Source organism: Phascolarctos cinereus, unplaced genomic scaffold, assembly GCF_003287225.1.
Source record: "Phascolarctos cinereus isolate Bilbo 61053 unplaced genomic scaffold, phaCin_HiC Scaffold_1;HRSCAF=81, whole genome shotgun sequence".
Classification (NCBI taxonomy): domain Eukaryota; kingdom Metazoa; phylum Chordata; class Mammalia; order Diprotodontia; family Phascolarctidae; genus Phascolarctos; species Phascolarctos cinereus.
Window position 1 is genome coordinate 100572850 of NW_027555514.1, and position 23349 is coordinate 100596198.

General features: G+C 41.7%; 1 protein-coding gene across 1 annotated transcript in view; it reads left to right on the forward strand.

The window, feature by feature from the left end:
• TRPV5 (transient receptor potential cation channel subfamily V member 5) overlaps positions 1-17107 on the forward strand; it is a 22809-nt gene extending 5702 nt beyond the window's left edge. The window contains exons 4-15 of the mRNA XM_020998030.2: positions 196-327; positions 705-803; positions 1198-1373; positions 1750-1896; positions 4352-4564; positions 8852-8938; positions 9810-9886; positions 10186-10351; positions 10576-10642; positions 11089-11357; positions 14787-14893; positions 15595-17107. Coding sequence (XP_020853689.1) covers positions 196-327; positions 705-803; positions 1198-1373; positions 1750-1896; positions 4352-4564; positions 8852-8938; positions 9810-9886; positions 10186-10351; positions 10576-10642; positions 11089-11357; positions 14787-14893; positions 15595-15898 — 1844 coding nt within the window. The 3' untranslated portion in view covers positions 15899-17107. The remainder of the gene's footprint in view (positions 1-195; positions 328-704; positions 804-1197; positions 1374-1749; positions 1897-4351; positions 4565-8851; positions 8939-9809; positions 9887-10185; positions 10352-10575; positions 10643-11088; positions 11358-14786; positions 14894-15594) is intronic.
• Positions 17108-23349: the final 6242 nt, after the last annotated feature.

Genomic DNA, 23349 nt, shown 5'->3' on the forward strand with positions numbered 1-23349 from the left:
TTAAAGGGTTCCAGAGGGACCCTAGGGACAGATCGTCTTCATGACTAACAGCATCCCATACTATGTCTGAAAGTGTCTCAGAGTGGAAGTGACCATTCGTGGGAGTAACCCACTGGGAAGGGGACAGGCCCCATGTCTGAGAGGACTCCAATGGAGAGGCTTTTTCATGCCTGATGAAGTCTTTTTGTCGCTCAGGCCAGACAGCTCTTCACATGGCTGTTGTGAACCAGAATACAAACTTGGTGAGGGCCCTGCTGGCCTGTGGTGCCAGTGTTTCTGCTCGAGCCACTGGAAGGGCCTTTCGTCAAAACAAACTCTTCTACTTTGGTAAGAACCACAGCTTGCGAAAGGAAGAAATGGAGGAAGTTGGGTGGGAATGTGCAATACATATTGGAGAAGGGGTGAATATGCTCATAACCCCTTTCTCTGAAAGGTCATTCTCTCTACAATCTATGCTACATGACTGAAGACTTCTTTTCTGTCATACTGGCTATGACCTCTGCCCTCTCATTCTTCTCTTCTATACTATACCTCTGATTTCCGTTGAATCCATTCCCCCACTGGCAGTTATATATAGAGCAACAAGCAGAAACACAGAGAGGAGGGTCAAACTATCCCCAAACAGTGAGATACCTCTATTGCTACCCTTTCCCCTATCTGCTGGGGTGCTAACATTCTATCATCTTTCTTCCCCTCCACCCTAGGGGAGCACCCTTTGTCCTTTGCTGCTTGTGTGGGGAATGAGGAGATCGTCAGACTACTCATTGAGTTTGGAGCTGACCTCAGGGCCCAGGATTACTTGGGTAAGAGGTGTAGCTAGAAAGTGAAGGGTGGTGGTGGTGGGAGCCTACAATGAAGGAAACCTGGGCAGAAACCAGGAAAAGTATCAGTAGAGCACCACAGCACTTAATATACTGTCTGGCACATGGGTTTGGCATGAGGCCTGGATGGGTAAAAAACTTTAGGTATGTCATGCTGTAAGGAGTACTTAGGAATCACTCAGGCCATCTCTCTGGTTCTACATTTTATAAAATTGAGGATGAGAAAAGTTAAGTGACTTTTCCAAGGCCACATAGATGGTGGAAGAGCTGGACTGCTGAAGTAGGTTTCCTAACAATCCTGATTTTGAATCCACTTTTCCCACACAGCAGTGAGAGGTTCAATGATTTTCCTAATGCCCTTTATCTTTCCCACCAGGAAACACAGTGCTGCACATCCTAACCATGCAACCCGGCAAAAACTTTGCCTGCCAGATGTACAACGTATTGCTATCCTATGATGGGAATGGGAGTCATCTGCAGCCACTTGAGCTCATCTCCAACCACCAGGGCCTCACCCCCTTCAAGTTAGCTGGTGTGGAAGGCAACACTGTGGTGAGGAATACTCACACCTAAATCCTGACCCTTGCAAATGACCCTTCTCCCCAAACTGCTGTATCCAAAATACCTTATCCTTAACCTTTTACTTCAGACCCCTAAATCTTAGTAACCTAAGGGTCACATGCTAGGGGTCTGTCATAGGCAAACCACTATCTTGCCATCGCTTCCTCTCCTCTCCTCTTTCAGAGATCTAGAGGGAATCTCTGGAGAGAGAAAGGAAAGGAATCCAAGATTTCTGTGTGAGTAAGGGTCCTTCTACGGCCAGATGTCAAAGGTGGGGGCAACCACTGTCCTCAAAATGGCTCTCAATGTACTGTCCCTTCAGCTTTTTCTCCAAATCTAACCTCCATGCTATACCTCCCCTCATAAGATGTTTCAGCATCTGATGCAAAAGCGCAAGTATATCCAATGGACATGTGGTCCATTGACCTCCACGCTGTATGATCTCACGGACATTGATTCCTGGGGAGAGGAAATGTCCTTCCTGGAGCTTGTTGTATCCACCAAGAAGCGTCAGGTAAGGGTTCAAATGTATGGGCAGGGAATTAATGAATGACTGGCTGTTGGGATTGAGGAAGAAAGAAGAAGCAAAGACCACTGAAAGGTCAGAACTTAGGTGACTGGTGATACTGTTAACAGAGATAGGAAAGGCAGAAGGAGAGTGGGCTCTGGGGGTGGTGGGGAGGAAGAAATGATGAGTTCAATTTGGGATGTGCTGAATTTCAGACAGCCAGGTGAAGATGTTAACTAGGCAGCTGGAAGTTTAAATCTGGAGTTCAGCAAAGAGGACATCGATTTGGGAACCTGCCAAAAAGAGATGATAGTTGAAGCTGTGAGAGTAACTGATTCTAGTAATTACTAAGGAAGATAGTAGCCAAGGACCAAATACCTACGCTGAAGGGAAAGAAAGAAAAATAAGAGCCTCTGAAGGAGCTAGATATAAATCGAAGTCAAAGAGGTAAGAGGAAATAATGCCACATTGAAGAAGCCATGGAAGAGAAGTACATGGGGCAGGGAGAAGAGAAGAGGTGGCTAATGGCATTGAGTATTTCGTGGAGGAGAGAAGACAGAACTACAAAAAAAGAGATGGAATTTGCCAATAAAGTGGGTCCATTGACAACTGACAATTGTCACTGAATTAGCAACTTCAACTGAGCGGTGGGGTGAGAAGCCAGACTGAAAAGATTTGAAGAGGGAATGAGAGGTGGGCACACTTTTGTAACATTTGGCTACAAAAATACTGTTACAAAAGCAAAGAAGATAGGGAAAAAGGAGCTTGGGGGAAAGGATGGGTGATGTTGTTACTGATAACATATTAGGGCAGAGAAACCCTAGTTATGAATGATTCTAATACAGGTAAAAGTGAAGGAGGAATTGGAGGTGATGGAACTAGAGAAGGTCCTAGAGAAAGGGGATAATTGGTAGAACAAAGCCAGAGAGAAAATTGAAGGGCCAGAATTGGGTAAGTTCAGATGGGATTTGTGGTTCTTAGAAAGGAAGGAGTTCTTAAAGGATGGCCTCACTTAAGTAGAAAGATAACGATGTTGATGAGTAGAATGAAGGCAAATTGGACTTTGAAGGAGAGGGAAAAACATTTGATGCTAGATGATATGGGAAATTTAATAGTGAATCAACTAGAGATATACAGAAATATTGTCAAACTGGCCTAGATGTTTGTTAAGGCCTAGCTGAAGCTAAGTAACATAAATCTGTGGTGGACTTCATGACTTATAACATCTATAACACTTGGTAGCCGTGGATGGGAAAAAAACGGGTCTTACAATCTACCCAGAATTGGGGCAAGCATGATAAAAGTTCAGAGGAGAGGAGGGCTTCTAAGGTGTTGGTCAGAATACTTTTGAAAGAGAGTAGTCCATCTTGGGTCAGAAGGCAAGTTAAACTGGGAAGAGACTGAGACTAGGAGAACAGGAAAAGTTGAGGGAGTAAGGCTTGGGACAAGAGAGCAATGTTGAGATAATCTCTGAAAGGGTGCACGAATGCAAAAATTAGGATACGAGGCTATAATAAGAGAAGTAAATCTCAAGAGTTCTAGTTCTCTTAAATGTGAATGAAAAGGTACATGTATGATGGTGGTTATAGATATCTGAAGTGGAATGGTGATGAAGACCATGAGAGTTGAGGAAATCCAAAAAACAAGCCCACGTGCTAGAGAAATCATCACCATGGATATTGAAGTGAGCAAGGGTGGTAGGAAAGCATCAGGAAGTTCAGTGGATGATGGGTATGAAGATGCTGGGAGCATGGTGGAAACTGATGACATGGTTGTCTGTGTGAAGTCTGCCATCTGCTTATGCCACCCTCCCCACATCCCTCGCATCTACTGACTCTGGTGGCACTTTCTCACCTTCCTTGATTCTGTAGCCTATGAGTCAAACACTGTACTCTATCTACTGGGTGGTGTGGTAGATAGAGTGCTAGACCTGGAGTCTGGGAGACCTGAGTTCAGGTCGTCCTTCAGATGATTAGTGGTTCAGGGACCTTGGCCTAGTCTCTTAACACTTAGTTTCCTCACCTATAAAATAAGGTTGTTGTGAGAACCAAATGAAAAAAAAAACACATAAAATACTTTGGAAACCTTAAATTGCCATATGCATGCTATTGTTATTATTATCATGATTATCATTTGTACCATGTTGCTATCCTTTTTTTCAATTGAATTGACATAAGAATGGTTACAAAGTAATACATCCACAAGTGTAAATGAATATGGTGTAAACTAAGTACATATTTATGTTTGGAGGAAATGAAATAAAGGAGAAGAAAGAGTTGGATGGAGAAAGCTTCCTGCAAGAAAGAAATTTTGAGTAGGGTTAGGCAAGAATGAGCCTTATTCGTAATGGTGTGTTGTTAGTATCTCCCCCCAGGACTGTATAGGGCAATCCTATAGAGTTGATGTGAGTTCAGTCAGTGACCACATGCTCCCTGAGGGCCCACCTCCTCCTTCTTACCAGGTCCGCCAGATCCTAGAGCAGACCCCTGTGAAGCAACTGGTGAGCCTCAAGTGGAACAGGTTTGGGAGACGCTACTTCTACATTCTGGGTGCCACGTATGTTCTCTACATGGTGTGCTTCACCATGTGCTGTATCTACCGTCCTCTCAAGCCTCGGAGCAACAATCAAACCAGCTCACGAGACATTAATGTCCGCCAGGAAAAATGTCTTCAGGTGCCTGCCCTTGGGAGAGGGATGGAAAGATGGGGAAAGGGGGGCACGGTGCTGAAGATAAAAAAATGGAATTAGGTCCAATATTCTGTCCTCTCCTCTGTCTGCCTCCCCACTGGGCTCTAGGCATTCTGTGCTACCAAGTCATCCTTTATAAGAAACAGTCCAGACCATGCATGTCAGTAGATATGAGCTGGGGAAAGGTCTAGGTCTGGTAGGTAATTGAGACCCAGGGAATGGTAACATATTCTGACAATAAGTAAATGACTCCAAAAGTGAAAGAGGATTTGGAGGTGATTATAATGATGATCTTAGAGAGAGGGGATAATTAATGGAATGAGGCCAGAGAAAAATGAAGGGCCAGGAATGGATAAGATCAGATGGGATTCGTGGTTCTTAGAAAGAAGGGAGGCTATTAAAGGATGGCCTTAGTTAAGTAGAAAGATAACTAGCCTAATGAGTTCTATGGAGAAAACTTCCTGGAAGAAAAAAAAAATTGAGTATGTGTCTGATAGGTCCAGATGTATTATCCTGATATTTCTGAAAGTCTTTACACTCATATCCTCACTCTCTTCACAGTAAAGAACTACTGATTTTGAGACATACTTATAGGTAATCATGGAAGTAGAAGAGACTTCTGGTCCATCCCACACATCACCTTACAGATGAAACAACATGTAGACATAATTTCTTCAGTGGATAGAGCACTGGTCCTGGAAGTGGTCACATTTAAGTTCAAATCTAGCCTCAGCCATTTGCTGGCTGTGTGACCCTGTGACACTGGTCACTTAACTTCTGTTTGCTTCCGTTTCTTCACCTGTAACATGGGGTGCTATCATGATAGCACCTACCTCCCAGGGTTGTTGGTAGGATCAAATGAGATAATATTTGTGAGGAGCTCAGCACAGTGCCTGGCACATAAGGGGCAATTAATAAAAGTTTTGTTCCTTTCTCCTTGTTCTCTCTGTAGAGTGTGTGATAGTGGTTTTGAAGCCACAATACTTAGGTCTGAGTCCAATCTTTGTCCAGTCACGGGACCTAGAACAAATTACTTCTCTAAAACTTGATTTCTCATCTTTCAGATAGGAATAATAGTAATGTAACCTATAAGACCTTTGGGAATATGCTATGAGATAATAGATACGAAAACATTTATGGTTCCAAATTGCTATGCAAAATGCATTACACTTGTGTGTTCTCATTGTTAGGTTGTTTCCGTCATGTCTAATTCTTCGTGACCCCATTTAGGGTTTTGGCAGAGATACTGGAATGGTTTGCTCACTTTACAGATGAAGAAATTGAGGCAAACAGGGTTATGTGACTTGCCCAGGGTCACATAGCCAGTGTCTGAGGCCAGATTTGAACTCAGGAAGATAAGTGTTGATTATTCCAAACCCAGTGCTCCATCCACTGTACCACCTAGCTATTCTAAGTACATATTCACATACACTTTAACAAGGATGAGTCCTTTGTGATGTCAGAAGGGAAATCTGCTGTTTCAAGGGAGGGATATTCTGCTCAGACATACTGAAGTATACTTCTGATGTGTCTTGTCAACGCAAACATACCCTATTGTCCTTCATTCATTCCTGGGTATACTGTCAATATGAGCTCAATGGCAATAACTTTTCACCTGTCAGACCACCTGTCATGGACACTGTGGAGGACTCCTGTGGCTAGAAGTTTGGATACAATGACCTTTAAAGCCCCTTGCAACTCTAAGATTCTATGGTTCTGTGATTTTGTGTTCTCCCTCCATAAGAATCTCCAAGAAAAAGAGAATGGAGTGGGATGGGGGAGAGAAAGAGAGACAGAGAGAGATGGAGAGAGAGAGAGAGAGAGAGAGAGAGAGAGAGAGAGAGAGAGAGAGAGAGAGAGAGAGAGAGAGAGAGAGAGAGAGAGAGAGAGAGAGACTGGAAGGGAATGGAAATATTAACTATTGGTAATATATTTGTATGGGTATAGGTGGTACGCCCTTCCCCAACCATCACATGCATGATATTTTATGCTGGTGTTTGAGTGTATGGTAAATGATTATAGCTAATTTTTAAAGGTGTGTCAATGGTTAAATAAGAAAGATTCCTTCTAGGAAGAGAATATAGATTCTTTGTAGATACCTTAAGTACTGAAAGAAGGACCACAAGTTGAAAGGAAAATCATAGGGAGACTTGTCTTCATCTATTCAAAGCCGAGCTCCTAATCAGCTTTGGTCCCTATAGTTGTACATCTAGATATCTAGATATAGTGCTATTCTTTCTTATTTATCCTCAGATCTGCCCTCAAGTAGTTTCAGTTACTTTCAGGCAGCCTGGTCTGGGAGCAGATAGTTTATTATATGAGAGGACAGAGGCTGAGGGGAGGTCTCTGTTCTTTGCTGTAGCCACAAGACAGCTCCCCAAGTAAAAAGAGACTAAAGGCAGAGACGATTAAGGAGAGGGAGTTGAGAGATGACATTGCAGGGTGACAGAGGAACAAGAAGGATGAAGGCATAGGGAAAACTAGATGTCTTTGGCCTTTGTGTCCTCCATCTTTCTATAGCTTTAGGTTTCTTGGGAGAATATATTTTGTTTTGGTGTATAGACAGGTCTGGACAAGGACTTGATTCCTGAAACTGTTGTATAATCTTTCAGTGGATCTCATTTCTTTATTTCTTTTTGTTTTTGGGTCTTTGGGAAGCAGGGCTGCCTATTACCAAACATATTTCTTGACAAAAACATCTAGAGCTATCTACATGAATCCCTTTCTTTTTCTTTCTTCTAAGAATGAAGTAATTAGAATTCCAATATGCCTCTTCATTTTTCTCCTTCTATGTCCCTTCCATGCCCCTCTCCTAAACTTCTTTCTTATTCAGCCTTCATCTCTTCCTCCTTCCTCTCAGGGACAGGTGAAAGTCTGAATGTCAGGCAGAGTCGAGGAAAGACAGAAGGAGACTTATGGTAATACTCTTAAAGGCTGTGGGGCTCTTTTCTGTAGCCATGGCTTCAGCAAAACAGTCCTTCCTTTATTTCATACATCCACCCCTGGCTCTCTCCTTAGTAAACAAGTCAACGTGACAGTGACACATTCTCAAGTTGGTTGCCTTGAGTACCAGGGAAATACTGTATTAGGCTGAGGATATGTAATGTACATAACATATGTCATCAAAGACACAGAGTCGGTGCTGAATCCAGCTCTAGGTTGTTTCTGAGGCTTTCTTGTGGTTCTAGATACCCCTATCTAGCCACTTAAGTCCATCCCATCCATGTCACAGTTCAGATTCATAATTTTTCCTGGCTATTTGATAAGTCTGCAATATCTTTTCAGTCCTATTATATGTCTACTTCATTTAGGAAAAAAAAAAACACATCAGCTTACATCTCCAGGGTTTCCCAAGTTTTTCATAGAATCCTAGAATATCAGAATTGGGATGAACCTCTGATGTTATCTACTGCAACCCCAACCTAAAACATGAATAAATGTTTTCTGCAGCATCTCTGACAAGTAATCATCCAACCCTCTGATCTTTGGCAGGAGAAGAGAAGGCAAGGCCATTTCTTATTAAAATGGCAAAGTATTTTGGCACCCCATTTAAAATTCCAAGTCTCTTTATAAGGAAACCCCACTGATTTAATTATCACCCTAAATTATGGATGACTAACCATTCCAGGGTTACTTAGAGAAGGCCTAGGAGCCATTTTCTTCCTCACTTAATAATCAATTGATCTTCACCTAAATGCACCACCACCACCACCACCAACATGCTACTATTACCAAATGCACTCCCAATCCCAGGTACTAAAGCTCTTCTGCTCCTTTCCCTGGCCTGGCTTGTGCTAAGTCCCTACACTATACTAGGAGTCAGACTATGACTCACTGTATGACTTAGGTCCTCTTCCTCAGGCTTCCACCCAGGATTACTGGGACTCAGAGAGAAAACTGAGATCCTCATCTTCTTATTCAAGCTCTAAGAAGCTTTTTTTGGTGTATGACCATAGTTGTTCGTAGTTGACATGTGATTAGAATGGTCTCTGCTTTTGACAGGATCATGTATACTCAAAATTACTTGAATTTCAAAAAAAAATTTTTTTTAAATGAGAAAGAAACTTGGTTAGCACTTGCTCAGTCATTATATTTAAGTACTTGCTTACATAGAATATATAGGATGTAAAGTCCCTACCACAGAGATAACCAAATAGGCAAAAACAATTAAGGAAGGTGGGAAAGATCCTGGGTTAGTTTGCTCCTTCCTCATTGAAGACAGAAATCAATTCCTCCTTTGCATCCAACTTTTGACCCTGATTTTCCCTATAGGAATCATACGTGACCTATGAGGATCATGTTCGGCTGGTTGGGGAGCTGGTGTCTGTCATTGGGGCTGTGGCCATTTTACTCTCAGAGGTAGGGTGTTGGCAGGGGATAACTTGGCCCCTTAGTTTAAAGCATGAAGACATTCTGGTCTCCCAGAATGGGCCCCACGTGTCCTGTAGGTCTCCCTTGCGCTTTATCCCAATTTCTGATTCATGATTAGCATTTTCCCCTCAGGCAAGAACAGGTGGGGAATGAAGACAAAGCAGTCCCGTATATTAAGTGAGGGCAAGGAGTAGATAGGACTTGCCCCTTTGTTTACTGAAATGAGGAACCCCTTCCATTGAGATAGGCTAGCTGGCCGGTAGCACTTATGGCATCACCATGGGAACATGTCTAGAAGTACCAAAAGGCCATCCTAAACACTTGATCTGGACAAGAGATGGCGTTAATGTCAGGAGACCCAAGGGAAGGTGAGTCCCAGGAAAAGTCAGGAGAGCCAGATCTGAGCCCACAGTACCAGAGGAAATGTCATAGTACTGTATGCACTTGTAGAAGTTTCTAAGGGAAGGTGAATCCCAGGAAAACTCCCTATCACCACCACTCTCCTTCTAAGACTCACATCCACTGTTTTGACTCTTGAGGATCAGGGTTCTCCATCCTCTTTCTATTTCCTCATTAGTCCTAGACAAATCTTCCTTATTTCTGCCTTTAGGTAGGATCCCTGTTTTCTTCCTTGGACTCTTTCCCTGACAATTGAGCAGCACTCCTGGGAAATAAAGTTTGAGTCTAAGCAGGTAGACATGAGGGCCCCCTCCAAGACACTGAGGTTAATTCAGAAGATAAACTAAAGGTAGTGGGGGGGGAAGGAAAAATCGGCAGAACCCCTCCCCTCACTCTCCAATGGAATTTTTGACACCTTAAAGCACTGTCCCTTTTGCTATCATATACATGTTTTCTTCAGATTCCAGACATCTTCAGAATTGGGTTCACTCGATATTTTGGACACACCATCCTTGGAGGACCTTTCCATGTCATCATGTGAGTCCCTTCTCTCTTATTTCCTCCCTACCTTGGGATTCATCCAGACTAATGGTGCTACACTCTGTGTCTTAGCTAGCCTTCAATTTGAGGAACTCCATTGCTAGGGGATTTATGTGTCTAAATTGATGCAATATAGGTGCCTGAATTTGAATGCATGCATGTTGTGTATGTAATTTTGTGTGCATGAGTATATGTGAACAGTGGAAGTCACACACAACTTGCAGCTGAGGCCTGGGACAGCCTCCCAGCCATCCCTTCACACGTGCCCTATGTTTTGCTCCCTCCTCTTACCCAAGCATCATCTATGCCTGCTTGGTGCTAGTGACCATGGTGATGCGGCTCACCAGCACATCTGGGGAGGTGGTGCCTATGTCTTTTGCCCTGGTGCTTGGCTGGTGCAATGTTATGTACTTCGCCCGAGGATTCCAGATGCTGGGCCCCTTCACCATTATGATCCAGAAGGTCAGTGTTTCTCCTTCCAGCTTCCGGGCTGGACAGCATCTTCTTGTTTAAGCTATTCCAGAGAAGCAAAGTCAGCAGGTTGGAGACAAGGGCTATGACATAAACTAAACTATGCTGGAGCTTATGGTTCTTTAGGGATAGACTCGTTGTGTTGGGGGGAGGAAGGAGCAACTATTTGAGAAGTGATTGTCTCAGTCCTTTATTCTTTTCTCTGCCCCCTGCAGATGTTTTTTGGGGATCTGTTACGATTTTGCTGGCTGATGGCTGTGGTTATCCTGGGTTTTGCCTCTGGTAATATCACTTTTTCCTAACCCACTGCTAATTTCTGGTCTGTCTTATCCAAGTTTTGATGTCCATAAACTCACACTTGCCCACAAATGCACAAATAAAAATATGAGATAAGGAGAAGAAAGAAATGATACCCAAAGGCTGGGCACATAATTAATTTAGTCATTTATTCATGCAACAGTGTCATTTTCACTTGATCAGTTCCTTAATATGTGAACTCTAGTGCCAAGTCATTTTTTTAAATTATAAATTGTATCAAAAGATTGGACCATGCCAATCCTAATATTAGTAGAGTCATTAGTATCAAATGTGGGCTGTCTCATTAGAGTTATGGAAAGTCTCAACATTAGCCATATCAGAAGGAGAAAAGGACAGGAAGTATGCCAACCCCTAGCCCCTGATTGTTATGGTAACCACTCTTTCCCCCACTGCTCCCTTGGGTGGAGCAGCGTTTTATATCATCTTTCAGACAGAGAACCCACGGCAGCTGGGCCATTTCTTCAGTTATCCTATGTCATTATTCACCACCTTTGAGCTCTTCCTTACAATCATTGATGGCCCTGCCAACTATGATGTGGATCTGCCCTTCATGTACAGTGTGGTCTACTTTGCCTTTGCCATCATTGCCGTCCTCCTGATGCTCAACCTCTTCATTGCCATGATGGGTGATACTCACTGGCGGGTGGCCCATGAACGGGATGAGCTCTGGAGAGCCCAGGTGAGTCCCCTTCAGGGTAAACCATAACAGCAAGAAGTACTTGGTTGATAGAGAACATTGAGGGGAGAGTGAGAACAGCTGTTTTAGTTATGGTGGTGATATGCTGAATGAGAGAATTTGAAAGTTGAAAATCTCTGAGATTATCCCCAATTTACACTGTCTGCATCTTGAACATATAGGGTTTTTTTCTTTTAATATATTCTACTCTGTTGTCCCCTCTGCCCCCACTTAGAATATTAAACTCTTTGAGGGTAGGGTCTGCATTTTTGTCTCTCTTTGCTTTCCCAGTGTTCAGCAGAGTTCCTAGCACACAGTGAACACTTAATAAATGCTGATTGAATAGGGCATATTATTTGAGGGGAGAGGAGGACACAGATCATGTTAGTGGTACTCTAAATCAATTAATAAATAAGCATTTATTAAGTGCCTAGTCCAGGTCAGAGACTATTCTAGGTGCTAAGGAAACAAGGAGAAAAATGGAACAGTCTCTACCCTTAATAATAGCAAACATTTATATAGCATGTACTATGTGCCAGGCACTGTGCTAAGCACTTTACAATTAAGGAGCTTACATCTTATTGGGGGTGACAACATATGTAAGTATAAGCACACACACACGTATGTGCGTACATGTATATTTGTGAGAGGAGAGAGTGGAGAAGGAGGAGAAAGAAGAAGAGGAGGAGAAATACAGTGTAGTAGGGGAGAGATCAGAGAGATGAGGCAGGGAGACAGAGAGAGAAAGAATGGAGAGAGAGGAGAAATAGAGGGAGGAAGGGAGAGAAAAGAGGAGAATAAAAGAATAAATATAAAATACACACTAGGTCATTTTGGGGAGAGGGCATATTAGCAGGTGGAGAATCTGGAAAAGGGGGAGTTTTGCTATTGTTTTGCTTTCAACATGACGTAATTGTTGGTTACTTAGGACTCTGTGTGGCACCTTAAACTAGTTTCTAGATAAACTCAACTTAAGGATCAAAGAGGAAATTGCTAAATTGCTATAGAATTTCAAAGCCAGTGTAGGACCAAACACTTAGAACACTATTATACTGAGCAAAATACTTGACACATTCCTACTGATAAAGGAGTATTGCTGATAAAATTTATCAAACAAGCCTAGAGTAAGGGGTAAAAAGAAGAAAAAGGAGAGGAGGGCAGGAGGTGAAAAGGAGATGAGGAAAGAGATAAGAGGTGGGAGAACAGTGTAACTGTTTTGCTCTTTGCAGGTCTTTTCCTTTCCTTGAATTTGTCTTCCTGCTAGAAATACAAACTAGTGTAGAGGAGATATATGTCTGCATATTTCTCACAACTTTCTTATGGTGTATCTAAGGCTATGTTTGTTTCATTATAGAATTCTGAAGTTGGAAGTAATCTAAATAATCATCTCATTCAACCTCCTTCTTAAAGAAGGAATAATTTCTGTGGTCATACATCCTCTGCTCAAATATATCTGCTGATGAATTTGAGCCTTTCTGGTCTGTGGCTGGACAGATTTAGTTATTAGAAAGCTGTTTCTTTATATGGAGCTAAAATCTACCTCCCTATAACTTGCAGGACTCGTTTGCCCTATTTCTGTCCCCTGGAGCAACCCCTCTTCCATAGATAAGCCATCTTTCAAATCTTTAAAGACAACTATCATTTCTCACCCCTTCTTTTCTCTATTACATAGTGCCCAGTTCTAGCTATATTTACAGTTTTTTTCCCATTAGAATGTAAGGTATTGAGGGCAGTCACTGCCTTGCTTGCTTTGCTTGTATTTGTATTTCTGGTGTTTAATATAATGCCCGCCACATAGTAAACGCTTGAAAAAACTATTTTGTATTCAGACTAAATGGGGCAGTTGGTGACACAGCAGATAAAGTGACAGGCCTGGAGTCAGGAAGGCTTGTCTTGCTGACTTCAAATCTGGCCTCAGACACTTACTAGCCGCGTGACTCCAGGCAAGTCACTTAACCCTGTTTGCCTCAGTTTCCTTATCTGTAAAATGAGCTGGAGAAGGAAATGGCAAACCAGTCCAAAACCTTTGTTAAGAAAACCCCAAAATGGGATCAGGAAGAATCAGACACAAATGAATGAGTGAATATCAACAACATTCAGGCTAAACATCTCTCTTTTGTCCAATCATTCCCTGATGGCATAGTTCAGGTTGCCCTCATCTAGCTGATGTTCTCCTAATTAATTGCATCCGGAGGTGAACAAAATAATTGAAGTGTGGTCTGATCAGAACAGAGTCCTGTGAGGTCATATGTACTATTGTATTACATTAATAGATGACTTCCATTAATACCCTACTTCTATTAATGTAGCCTAAGACTTTGCCATCTTCTTTTCAATTCTCTATCACACTGTTTGCTTTTAGCTATGTAGAATGGCCAAATCTGTATCAAAACAACAGCCTAGCCATGCCTCCCACTTCTTGTAGTCATGTGACTGGATTTTACACAGGTCTTGTTAAAGTTAATCTTACAATTTTCAATTCACCATTTTGAACTACCGAGAATCTCAAATAAATAAATAAACACACACTACCTATGGTGCTAGATTTGGAGTTAAAGGATCCAGGTTCAAATGCCATATTTGCCCCTTGCCTGACCCCATTGCCATTAGACCTAGATGACTCTGGAGGAGAAAGTGAGGCTGCTGACTTTGCACAGCCCTCCCTCACTTAAATCCAATGCACTTGCAAGTCATGACATCTTCTTCCCAATGTCATGGTCCTCTTGGAGAACGAAGGGCAAACAATAAAAGCATGTAAAATAACAGGGTTTGACTAGATGACCTCTAAGGTCCTTTCTAATTCTAAATCTATGACTTTATTATCCTAGAGCTCATCCTGACCAACCCCTACCCCATATGACAGCCAAGAAAATGAAGGTTAGGCTGGGTTGTGATTTTCTTTTTCTTATATTAGCTATCTTTACCAGCTTTTTTTGATATTTGTAGGTTTTTTTTTTAATCTAATCTGTTGGTGCTGTTGAATAGGACAGGGACATCTGTAGAAATCTTCCTCCAGACTGACAGTTAATCAATACTTTGTCAATTTAGGATTTGGATGTTCAACCCTAAATACAATAGACAGTATTTCTATCTAGTTCACATTTAATTATTTTATCCATGAGAATTAATTTAAGTTCTTTGCTGAAATTAAGATATGCTATGTCTACACGAATCCCTCACCTAAGCATATCTAAAAATCATATGAAAAATGGAATGGGTTTAATAGGACATGATTTATTATTAGTGAACTTTTATCGATGTCTAATGATTACCAAATTTTCTTCTCAATAGGCATAATCTATCTTCTCTGTTTCTCCTATTTCTTGACATCCATCTGTATGAAATTTTATTTGTTCCCATTTCATCTTTACTTACTCAGTATATCAAGTCAATTTCTGATCATTTTCTTTTCTCCCCAACTTCCCCACAAAGGTTGTGGCCACCACAGTAATGTTGGAGAGGAAGCTACCACGATGCCTATGGCCTCGCTCAGGGATCTGCGGGAAAGAGTTTGGGCTTGGAGATCGCTGGTTCTTGAGGTGAGCAGGAGTGCGTGTGGGGTAGTCTCATACGCATGTGTTGGTATGTGAGCATCGGTAGTGGTGAGAGCTGTTTATTCCTTTCCCAACAGTCTTTCCTTCTGACAATCCCACTTCCTTTCATGAGATTTCCTCCCGGGTCCACTAGGGGGAGAAGTCATTCTATAAAGTTGGGGTTCTGAAGTCTGAGGAGGGGGGTGGTTTAGGGACAATGTATAGCCGGTAGAAGAATGAGGATTATGTGAATATGAGTATGAGCAAATTTATGTGTTTTCAGGTCTATGCAGATGTGTGTACCATTCACTTTCTGTCAGTGTTCCTCTTTGGTCTCTGCTTTATGGTCTATGACAAAACCTGGGTACCCAATCCTACTCTGCTATCTAGACTATACATCTGGACTCTTAAACTGTTTCTTCTCTCAATTCCCTAATCCTCTTGTCTTCCACTCTTCTCTGCAGTTCTTTTCAATCTCATTCCCCCATGATTCCTTTCTTCACTCCTCTTTCTGGTCCATTTCCCTTCCATTTTACATGGTCTTTTTGCTGCTGTTTCCCCCCAATCCTAGTATTCTCTATTGCACATTCTCTTGTCCTCCTTATCCTTTTCTACTTCATATACACTATGGCCTCCTCCTTTCCTTCACCCTACTACCAGCCAGCCATGCCTTGCCACTTGACCCTATTCTTTCCATTCCCTTGCAGAGTTGAAGACCTCCAGGATCACAACCCTCTTCGTGTGCTCCGATATGTGGAAGCCTTCAAGTCCTCTGACCAAGATGAATCAGAACAAGAACATTTATCTGAGAAGCTACAATCCAGGAGGAGGAGGAAAATGGTGGGGAAGGCCTCATTAGTAGCCCCCACACCCTCCTTATCCCGAACTACATCTCAAAGCAGCTCCAGTCACTGGGGCTGGGAGGTCCTTCGAAGAAACACCTTGGGCCATGTGAACCATGGTCTGGATTTGAGAGATGGGGATGAGGAAGAGAAAGTCTACCATGTATGACTCAGAAACACTTGACTCTCGGCCTTTTGACAGAGAACACTTGGGACTGGAGGAAAAATAACATTTATCTCAATGTGACTAATCCTGATTCCCAAGTAACCAGAGGAATGTGGGTCATTCCAGTTCATTCAATAATTTATCCCTCTCTGACAATGAAGAGTGCTGGTCATTCTGTCCACAAGTCCTTATGCCCTAGGCAATGGAGTAAGGGTTGAGTCAAATGCCCTTTAACTTCAAATTCATCATCTCAGAAGAAGAAGAGGATGAAACTAAAGTTTGGGGTTATCCATGATGAAGGGAACTCCAACAATGTCTTGGACAGTTGCTTTCTCCTTCTAGACTTCCTCCCATTAGCCACTCTTGGGCTCTGATGGAAGACGGAAGTAAAATAAATCAGCTAGGTTCCATGGAACTGAATGTGAGCAGAGCCAGGCATAGAGTTTCAGCTCTTCCACTTCTTCCTTATACTTCTCCATACCCCCATCAAGCACAGATACACCATCCTTCTGTCTTTTAATAAGGCTTCTGATTTATGCAGAATTGGGAAGGAGCAGTCCCTTTTCTACACACATCAGCATTTCAGAAGTGAGAATGAGTACTTGTATCTTTACATATTATGTGTATACAGAAAAATGTGGTCTCTATCACTTCCTCCTGGCTAGCTCATCCCCCACATATCTTATACTAATACTCTTTATGGACTGTACCTTTTTGAGAAGGCAGACAGTTTCTACACCTGGAATGTGGCATTACTATTAATATACTCTATATCTTCCCATCTTCACTTCCTATTTTGCTTCCTTATGAAGGCAAAATGGCTCTAGTGTCATGTGAATATCCTATAATGCTCCTAGAACAACAGCCCTTCACTTCCCTTTTGCTCCATACCAGGGATTTAGTTCTGAGAATGGAACAAAGATAGAACCATCCAAGGAAATGGGGGTGGAGAGGGAGTCTGGTTTTGGTGCAGGGAATGAGGGCCTCCTTTCTTAAGGAACTCACAATCCTAGCCATAGAGAGACATCTATTCATGTAGACACATATACAAAGTCGAGCACCTTAGAGTCATTACATTTGCTTATATAGGAAGGTGGATGGAACACTTTCTGAACCCAGCTTACCACTTGTGCTACACAAAAAAAAAAGGCACAAGTTTAATTTGGGCAATCCCTTAAGACTTCTGGGATTAAGACTTACTTGTTCAATTTAGATGATGCCTGTTGTTTCTACTTAATAGTGTAGTTGTGAGAATCAAATGTGATAACAGGCAGTATTTACATACAGCTTTAAGGTTTGCAAAATGTAGAGTTTCTCATTTGATCCTCACAACAACCCTGGGAGGTAGTGCTACCATCCCTGTTTTACAGAGGAGGAAACTGAGATTGAGAGACATTGACTGACTTATTCTGGGTTACATAGCTAGCAGATGTCTGAGGGAAAATTTGAACTCAGCTCAAATTGAATAGGACTGATTCTCAACTATAGCATTTAGCTGGTCTAGCTCTCTAAAGTTTTCTGACCTCTGTTCTCCTCCTACCCCTGTTCCTAATAAGAAATACTATGTTTCAGACTAATCTTTATGCATACATATGTATACATTTCTCCAGTGGCAAACAGGAGACCTGAGTTCAAATGTGATCTCAGACACCTGGCCAAGTCACTTAACCTGATTCGCCTCTGTTTCTTCATCTGTAAAATGATCTGGAGAAGGAAATGGCAAACCACTCCAGTATCTTTGCCAAGAAAACCCCAAATGAGGTCAAAAAGAATTGGACAGGACTGAAATGACTAGACAATAACAATGTACCAAGTACCTTGATAAACTCCGGGAACACAAATACCAAGGTGAAGGTTGTCTCTGTCTTACTGGAACTTGTTTTTTAATAAGGAAAAACAACATAGACCGGGGAGTGGTAGCCAGGGAGGGATGTTTTGGTATGGAAAGTTACACAGGGATTATGGGTAGAGATAGAACAGAGTGGATTGAATGTGTTTTCCAAGACAGACTTGATTGGACTATAGTCCCAGAACTGGAAGAAAGGTTGGAATTTGAGGGCAGTGACTTGGTGGCTGGTAAGGAGATAAATGACTCTGGAAATGGAATGGAGTTGAGTGCTCTGCAGCTGAAGCTTGGCCTCTAGTCAATGAGATCACTAAGAGTGATCACCTCCCTTCCCCCCCCCGACTGCAGTAGGCTAGATTCGCAGTGTTTCTGAGCATTGGAAACCTGTATGGCTGGGGGGAAGGGCTGGCATCATGGGTGAGTTTGGTTCAGGAGTGGTCAAGGATATACCATGAGTAAGGAAAATACCCTCTCAGGGAGCCACAAAGATCACAGAACATGTTGCCCTCTGCTACCTGCCCCACCCTGCTCAGAGGGACCAGCAAAGGTCAAAAGTTATCTCAGCTTACATCAAGCCTTTGACCTAACCCAGTGCCCAAGGCCACTACAGGTCAGGTTTTTGCCTCATTATTACTGAGACAAATGGGGGGAGAAGAATAGTCAGAGTCGGGTCTGGTATGAAGTCCTAAAGGGCTAGAAGGTCTGAGCAAAAGCTCCACTGGTTAGGTGGGTCTTAACAAGAGTAGGATTTTGTAATGTCATTGGGCAGCTAGGTGGCACAGCAGATAGGGAATCCACCCTGGAGTCAGGAGGACCTGAATTCAAATCCAGCTTCAAACTCTTACTTAGCTTTGTGATCCTGGAGAAATTATTTAGCCCTGTTGGCCTCAGTTGCTCATCTGTAAAATGAGCTAGAGAAGGACATGGCAACCCACTCCAGTATCTTTGCCAAGAAAACCCCAAATGGGGTCATGGAGAGTTGAAAGCACTCGAAAGGACTTAACAACAACAATGTTATTTGGTGGTATGGTGTCCAGAACGTTGGACTTAGGAGTCTAGAAGACCTAAGTTTGAATCTTCTCTCAGACACTTAGCAGCTGTGTGATCCTGGGCAAGTCACTTAATCTCTCACTAGATTCAGTTTTCTTATCTCATCTGTAAAATAGGGATAATAATAGCACCTATCTTACAGCTTATCTTAAGGATCAAAGGAGATAATATATGTGAAGTACTTCATAAACCTGAAAAAACTAAGTGTCAGCTAGTATAAAGTATTGTTTGGTTAGTAGGCTCATTAAAGACCAATGTAAAGTGAAAAATGAAGACACAATGACACAAAATTACTGTGCTAGTACCTGTGGAGAAGACAAAAATGAAGAAGAAGCAGTCGCTCACCTCAGGAGCTTACAGTCTAGTAGGAATGGGTTATGTAATAATAATAACAACAACAACAATTATAACAGCTAACACTTATAGAGTGCCTACTATGTGCCAGACATTTTGATAAGCAGTTTTTGCAAATCTCATTTAGTCCTCACAACAACCCTGGGAGGCAGGTACTATTATCCCCAATTTATAGATAAGGAAATTGAAGCAAACAGGGATTAAGTGACTTGCCCAGGGTTGCATCACTAGGAAGTATCTGAAGCTGGATTTGAACTCAGGTTTTCTTGACTCTAGACTCAGTGGTCAATCCAGTGCCCTATCTAGCTTCCTGTTGTATGAATAAATATAATACAGGGAAGACTGTCATAATTGATCTAAGAGACATGTTAATTGCTAAGGGCATTCAGAGAAGAGAAAAAAAGTTCACTGGTCCGGATTCTTTTCATCTGCTGGTCTTCACTTCACCCCTTTTTCAAGTTCAGGCCTTGGGCCATAATTCTCTTCAACTTAACCTCTACTACTTGGGGACTATATATTAGATGCTGTCCCTTCAAACATTCTGATCACCTAGTTTATTAACAACCTCCTTTACTCCCCTGTCTTACAGCTTCACCCAACTCCAGTCACCCCCAAGGATACTGACAATGACCTATTATCACACCACCTTCATGATTTTGAACTCTGAAATTCCTCTCTCTGAATATAATCTCCCATCCTTCCATTTCCCTTCATCTCACTTGAACTATTCTCCCAGTCCTTCTATCTTTCCCCCTTTCCATAACCCACTACTTCTGTTTTGGTTTCACTTTTCTTCCCTTACCAGTTTTGAAACTAAAGCTAACCAATTCAGCTATACATTGTCCTTCAATGTATACTCACCCTTCGTCCTAACCTTGCCCAGCCAAATCCCCAAACCTGCATCACTTCCTCCAACTACCTTGTCTACTTCCTGTGCTGACTGGTTTCCCCATAAATTTAGCTAATCTCGGCTGGATCCTTTTTGCTTCCTAGCAGTTCTCTTACTTATATCCTTTATTTAGATAAGGGACAATATGAGGGAGGGAGTCAGTCCCTAAAGGCTTTTTATCTTTGGCTCATTATGCCATTACCCTGGAGTTTATTTGGAGGAATTCTCCAATGCAGAAGTTAGCTATAGAACATGGCTAGCTTTTCCCAAATGTGGGCAATAGCATTCCCAGCTCCAATGCAAGTGCTTAATTAAATAATGCCTATCATCTCACAGAAAATGAAGGATTCATTGTTATTCAGTCATGTCTGACTCTTTGTGACCCCTGTAGACCAGAGAATACCAATGCTGTCCATGGGGTTTTCTTGGCAAAGATACTGAAGTGGTTTGCCATTTCCTTATACAACTCATTTTACAGATGAGGAAACTGAGGCAAACAGGGTTAAGTGACTTGCCCAGGGTCACACAGCTAGTAAATATCTGAGGTCAAATTTGAACTTACATCTTCCTGACTCCAGGCCCAGCTTCTGTCCACTGAGCCATCTAGCTGCTAGATTCATAGAAGTTCATAAACACATGCAGAAGATGCCCAAGGGATACACAAAAGACTTCTAACATTCCATAAAACAGATACAGGAAAGCAGTCACAGTGGTCCTGAATTTCGAATGAATCTTCCTTTAAACTAATAGGCCCTCTGAAAACCTGAACTTACCTGGAAGAGAAACATACTTTTTGTAGTAGTCAAATAGCAAATCCCTTTCCAATAAGACCAGAGGATTAAGAGTAATAATAAGAACCATGGAAATGTCTCTTACCCACTGCCACTTCCCACACCACATGATATAGTTTTAGTCCTTCAGCTACAGGGACCACACGAGTGATGCTTCCTCCTGCCCCACCCCCCGGTCAATGCTATTCAAAAACTATGTGGGTTTGTCAGCTAGGTGGCCCAGTGGCTAGAGAACCGGCCCAGAAGTCAGGAGAACCTGAGTTCAAATCCGGCCTCAGACACTCACTAGCTGTGTAACTCTGGGCAAATCACTTAACCCCAATTGCCTCACCAAAAAAAAAAAAATCCCATACAATACCTCTCGAAAATAAATAAATGAAAAGGCAGTGGATAGAACTCTGGCCTTGGAGTCAGGAGGACTGGAGTTCAAATCCGGCCTCAGACACCTGACACTTACTAGCTGTGTGACCCTAGGCAAGTCACTTAACCCCATTGCCTCACCAAAAAAAGAAAAAACCAAAACAGTACAAAAACCATGTGGGCATTCCTCTTTCTCTAGGTCTGATACCTGAATTCTCAAACTTAGAGTCAGCCATGGTGCAATACCCAAGGTGGGTGCTACCCAGAATATCTCTCTCTGGATAAATGATTAGATTACGGGGATCACATTGCCTAGGAAATTAAAATCATTCTTCTTCTACAAAGGAAATTGGGGTTCCGAGAACATTGTCCAGGAAGTCTCCTACTTTGTCAAATATTTGCATCAGAAATGTGTTTCTGAAGGAAATGGATTGCCTCAGTTGCTATCATCTCTTAACCTGGAAAAGTCCAAATTCATATACTCTTCTCTTAAATTATGTGCAAGCACACAATTTCTATACGTGCCAAAATCAAGTGCTCCTAGGGAGAAGAGAGAAAACACTCTTCCTTCCCCACCCCTACTAGGCACTCCACATGAATAGCACAATTATTAAGGCAAAAGAGGAAAAAAGGGTTAGGTTATTCTGTCAGTCAATTTTTACAGACCACACAGGAGCAGCTTCTCCAAAAGTCCATGCCCACTCCCTAGCCGCTACTGTCTTCACTAAAGTTATCTTCCATCCACTCTGTAATTATCTTGTATGTACCAATCCGTGTATATGTTATATTTCCCATTCTATTCCCATTCATTTACATTCTATGTAAGCTCTCAGGGAAGAGACTCTTTTTGCTTTTTCTTTGTGTAACAGGGAACTTTGAGCTCAGTACTTATCAGCATGGACAGAGTACCAATAACACAATTCCCTAAGTGGAAGAGACTAGGGAACCTGCTTCCAGAACATTGTTCATGATAGGTACTATAATTGTCATGGAGAGACTTTGGAGCATCTGTAAATATTCTGTAGTTGTTTCTGGTCTACTAACTTCACGGTGAATAACAATCTCTTTGATTGGCTGTAGTTTCAATGGAAGTGGGAATGCATTCAAAAGGCGCTATTCAACCTAATCCTCCTCTCTTGGTTGGATTTTTCTGTTTGGCTGGTTTCTTTCTTTCTTTTTTTAATTAAATTTTATTTTGTTTTCAGATCTGTATTCTTACCATACTGCCTCCTCTCTCTTTGTGCCCCCCCCCATAAGACAAGAAGACAAAACCCCTATTACAAACACATATAGTCAAAAAAAATTCCCTTACTGGCCATATCCACAAAAAAAAATTATGTCCCAATCTGTCCATCACCACTCTTGGGAGTTTGCTAGCATGTTTCATTTTGAGTCCTCTGGACTTGTGATTGGTAATTGTATTGATCAGAGTTCCTAACTCTTTCAGAGTTTTGTACTTATAATATTGCTCAATTTCCAATTCCTTGATGCCACAAGAACAGATGTTATAAGTATTTTTGGACATATAGGACCTTTTCCTCTTTCTTTTATCTCTTTCGGGGTATAGACAGAGTTGTGGTATCATTGTGTCAAAGAGTTCTGCATAATTTAATAGCTTTTTGGACATAGTTCTAAATTGATTTCCAGAAAGTCAGAACCACGTCATAGCTCTACCAACAATGCATTAACGTATTTGTTTTCCAACAGCTTTTCCAGCATTGCCATTTTCCATTTTTGTCAGCTTTGCCAATCTGATGGGCACAAGGTGGAACTTCAGAATTGTTTTAATTTACATTTCTCTCATGAATAATGATTTAGAGCATTTTTTGCACATGGTTATTAATAGTTAGTGTTTCTTCCTCTGAAAACTTCATATTCATATCCTTTGACTATCAGTTGAGGAATGGTTCTTATTCTTATAAATTTGAATTATTTCCCTATGTATCTTAGAAGTGAGATTTTTATTGGAGAAATTTGTCACAAAGATGATTCCCCCATTTATTTGCTTCTATTCTAATTTTAACTGCATTAGTTTTGTTTGTGCAAAAATGCTATAATTACATATAATCAAAAATTTCCATTTTACCTTCTGTGATGCTTTCAATGTCTTGTTTGGTCATGAACTCTTCCCTCATTCATAAATATGGTAATTTCTTCCTTGTTC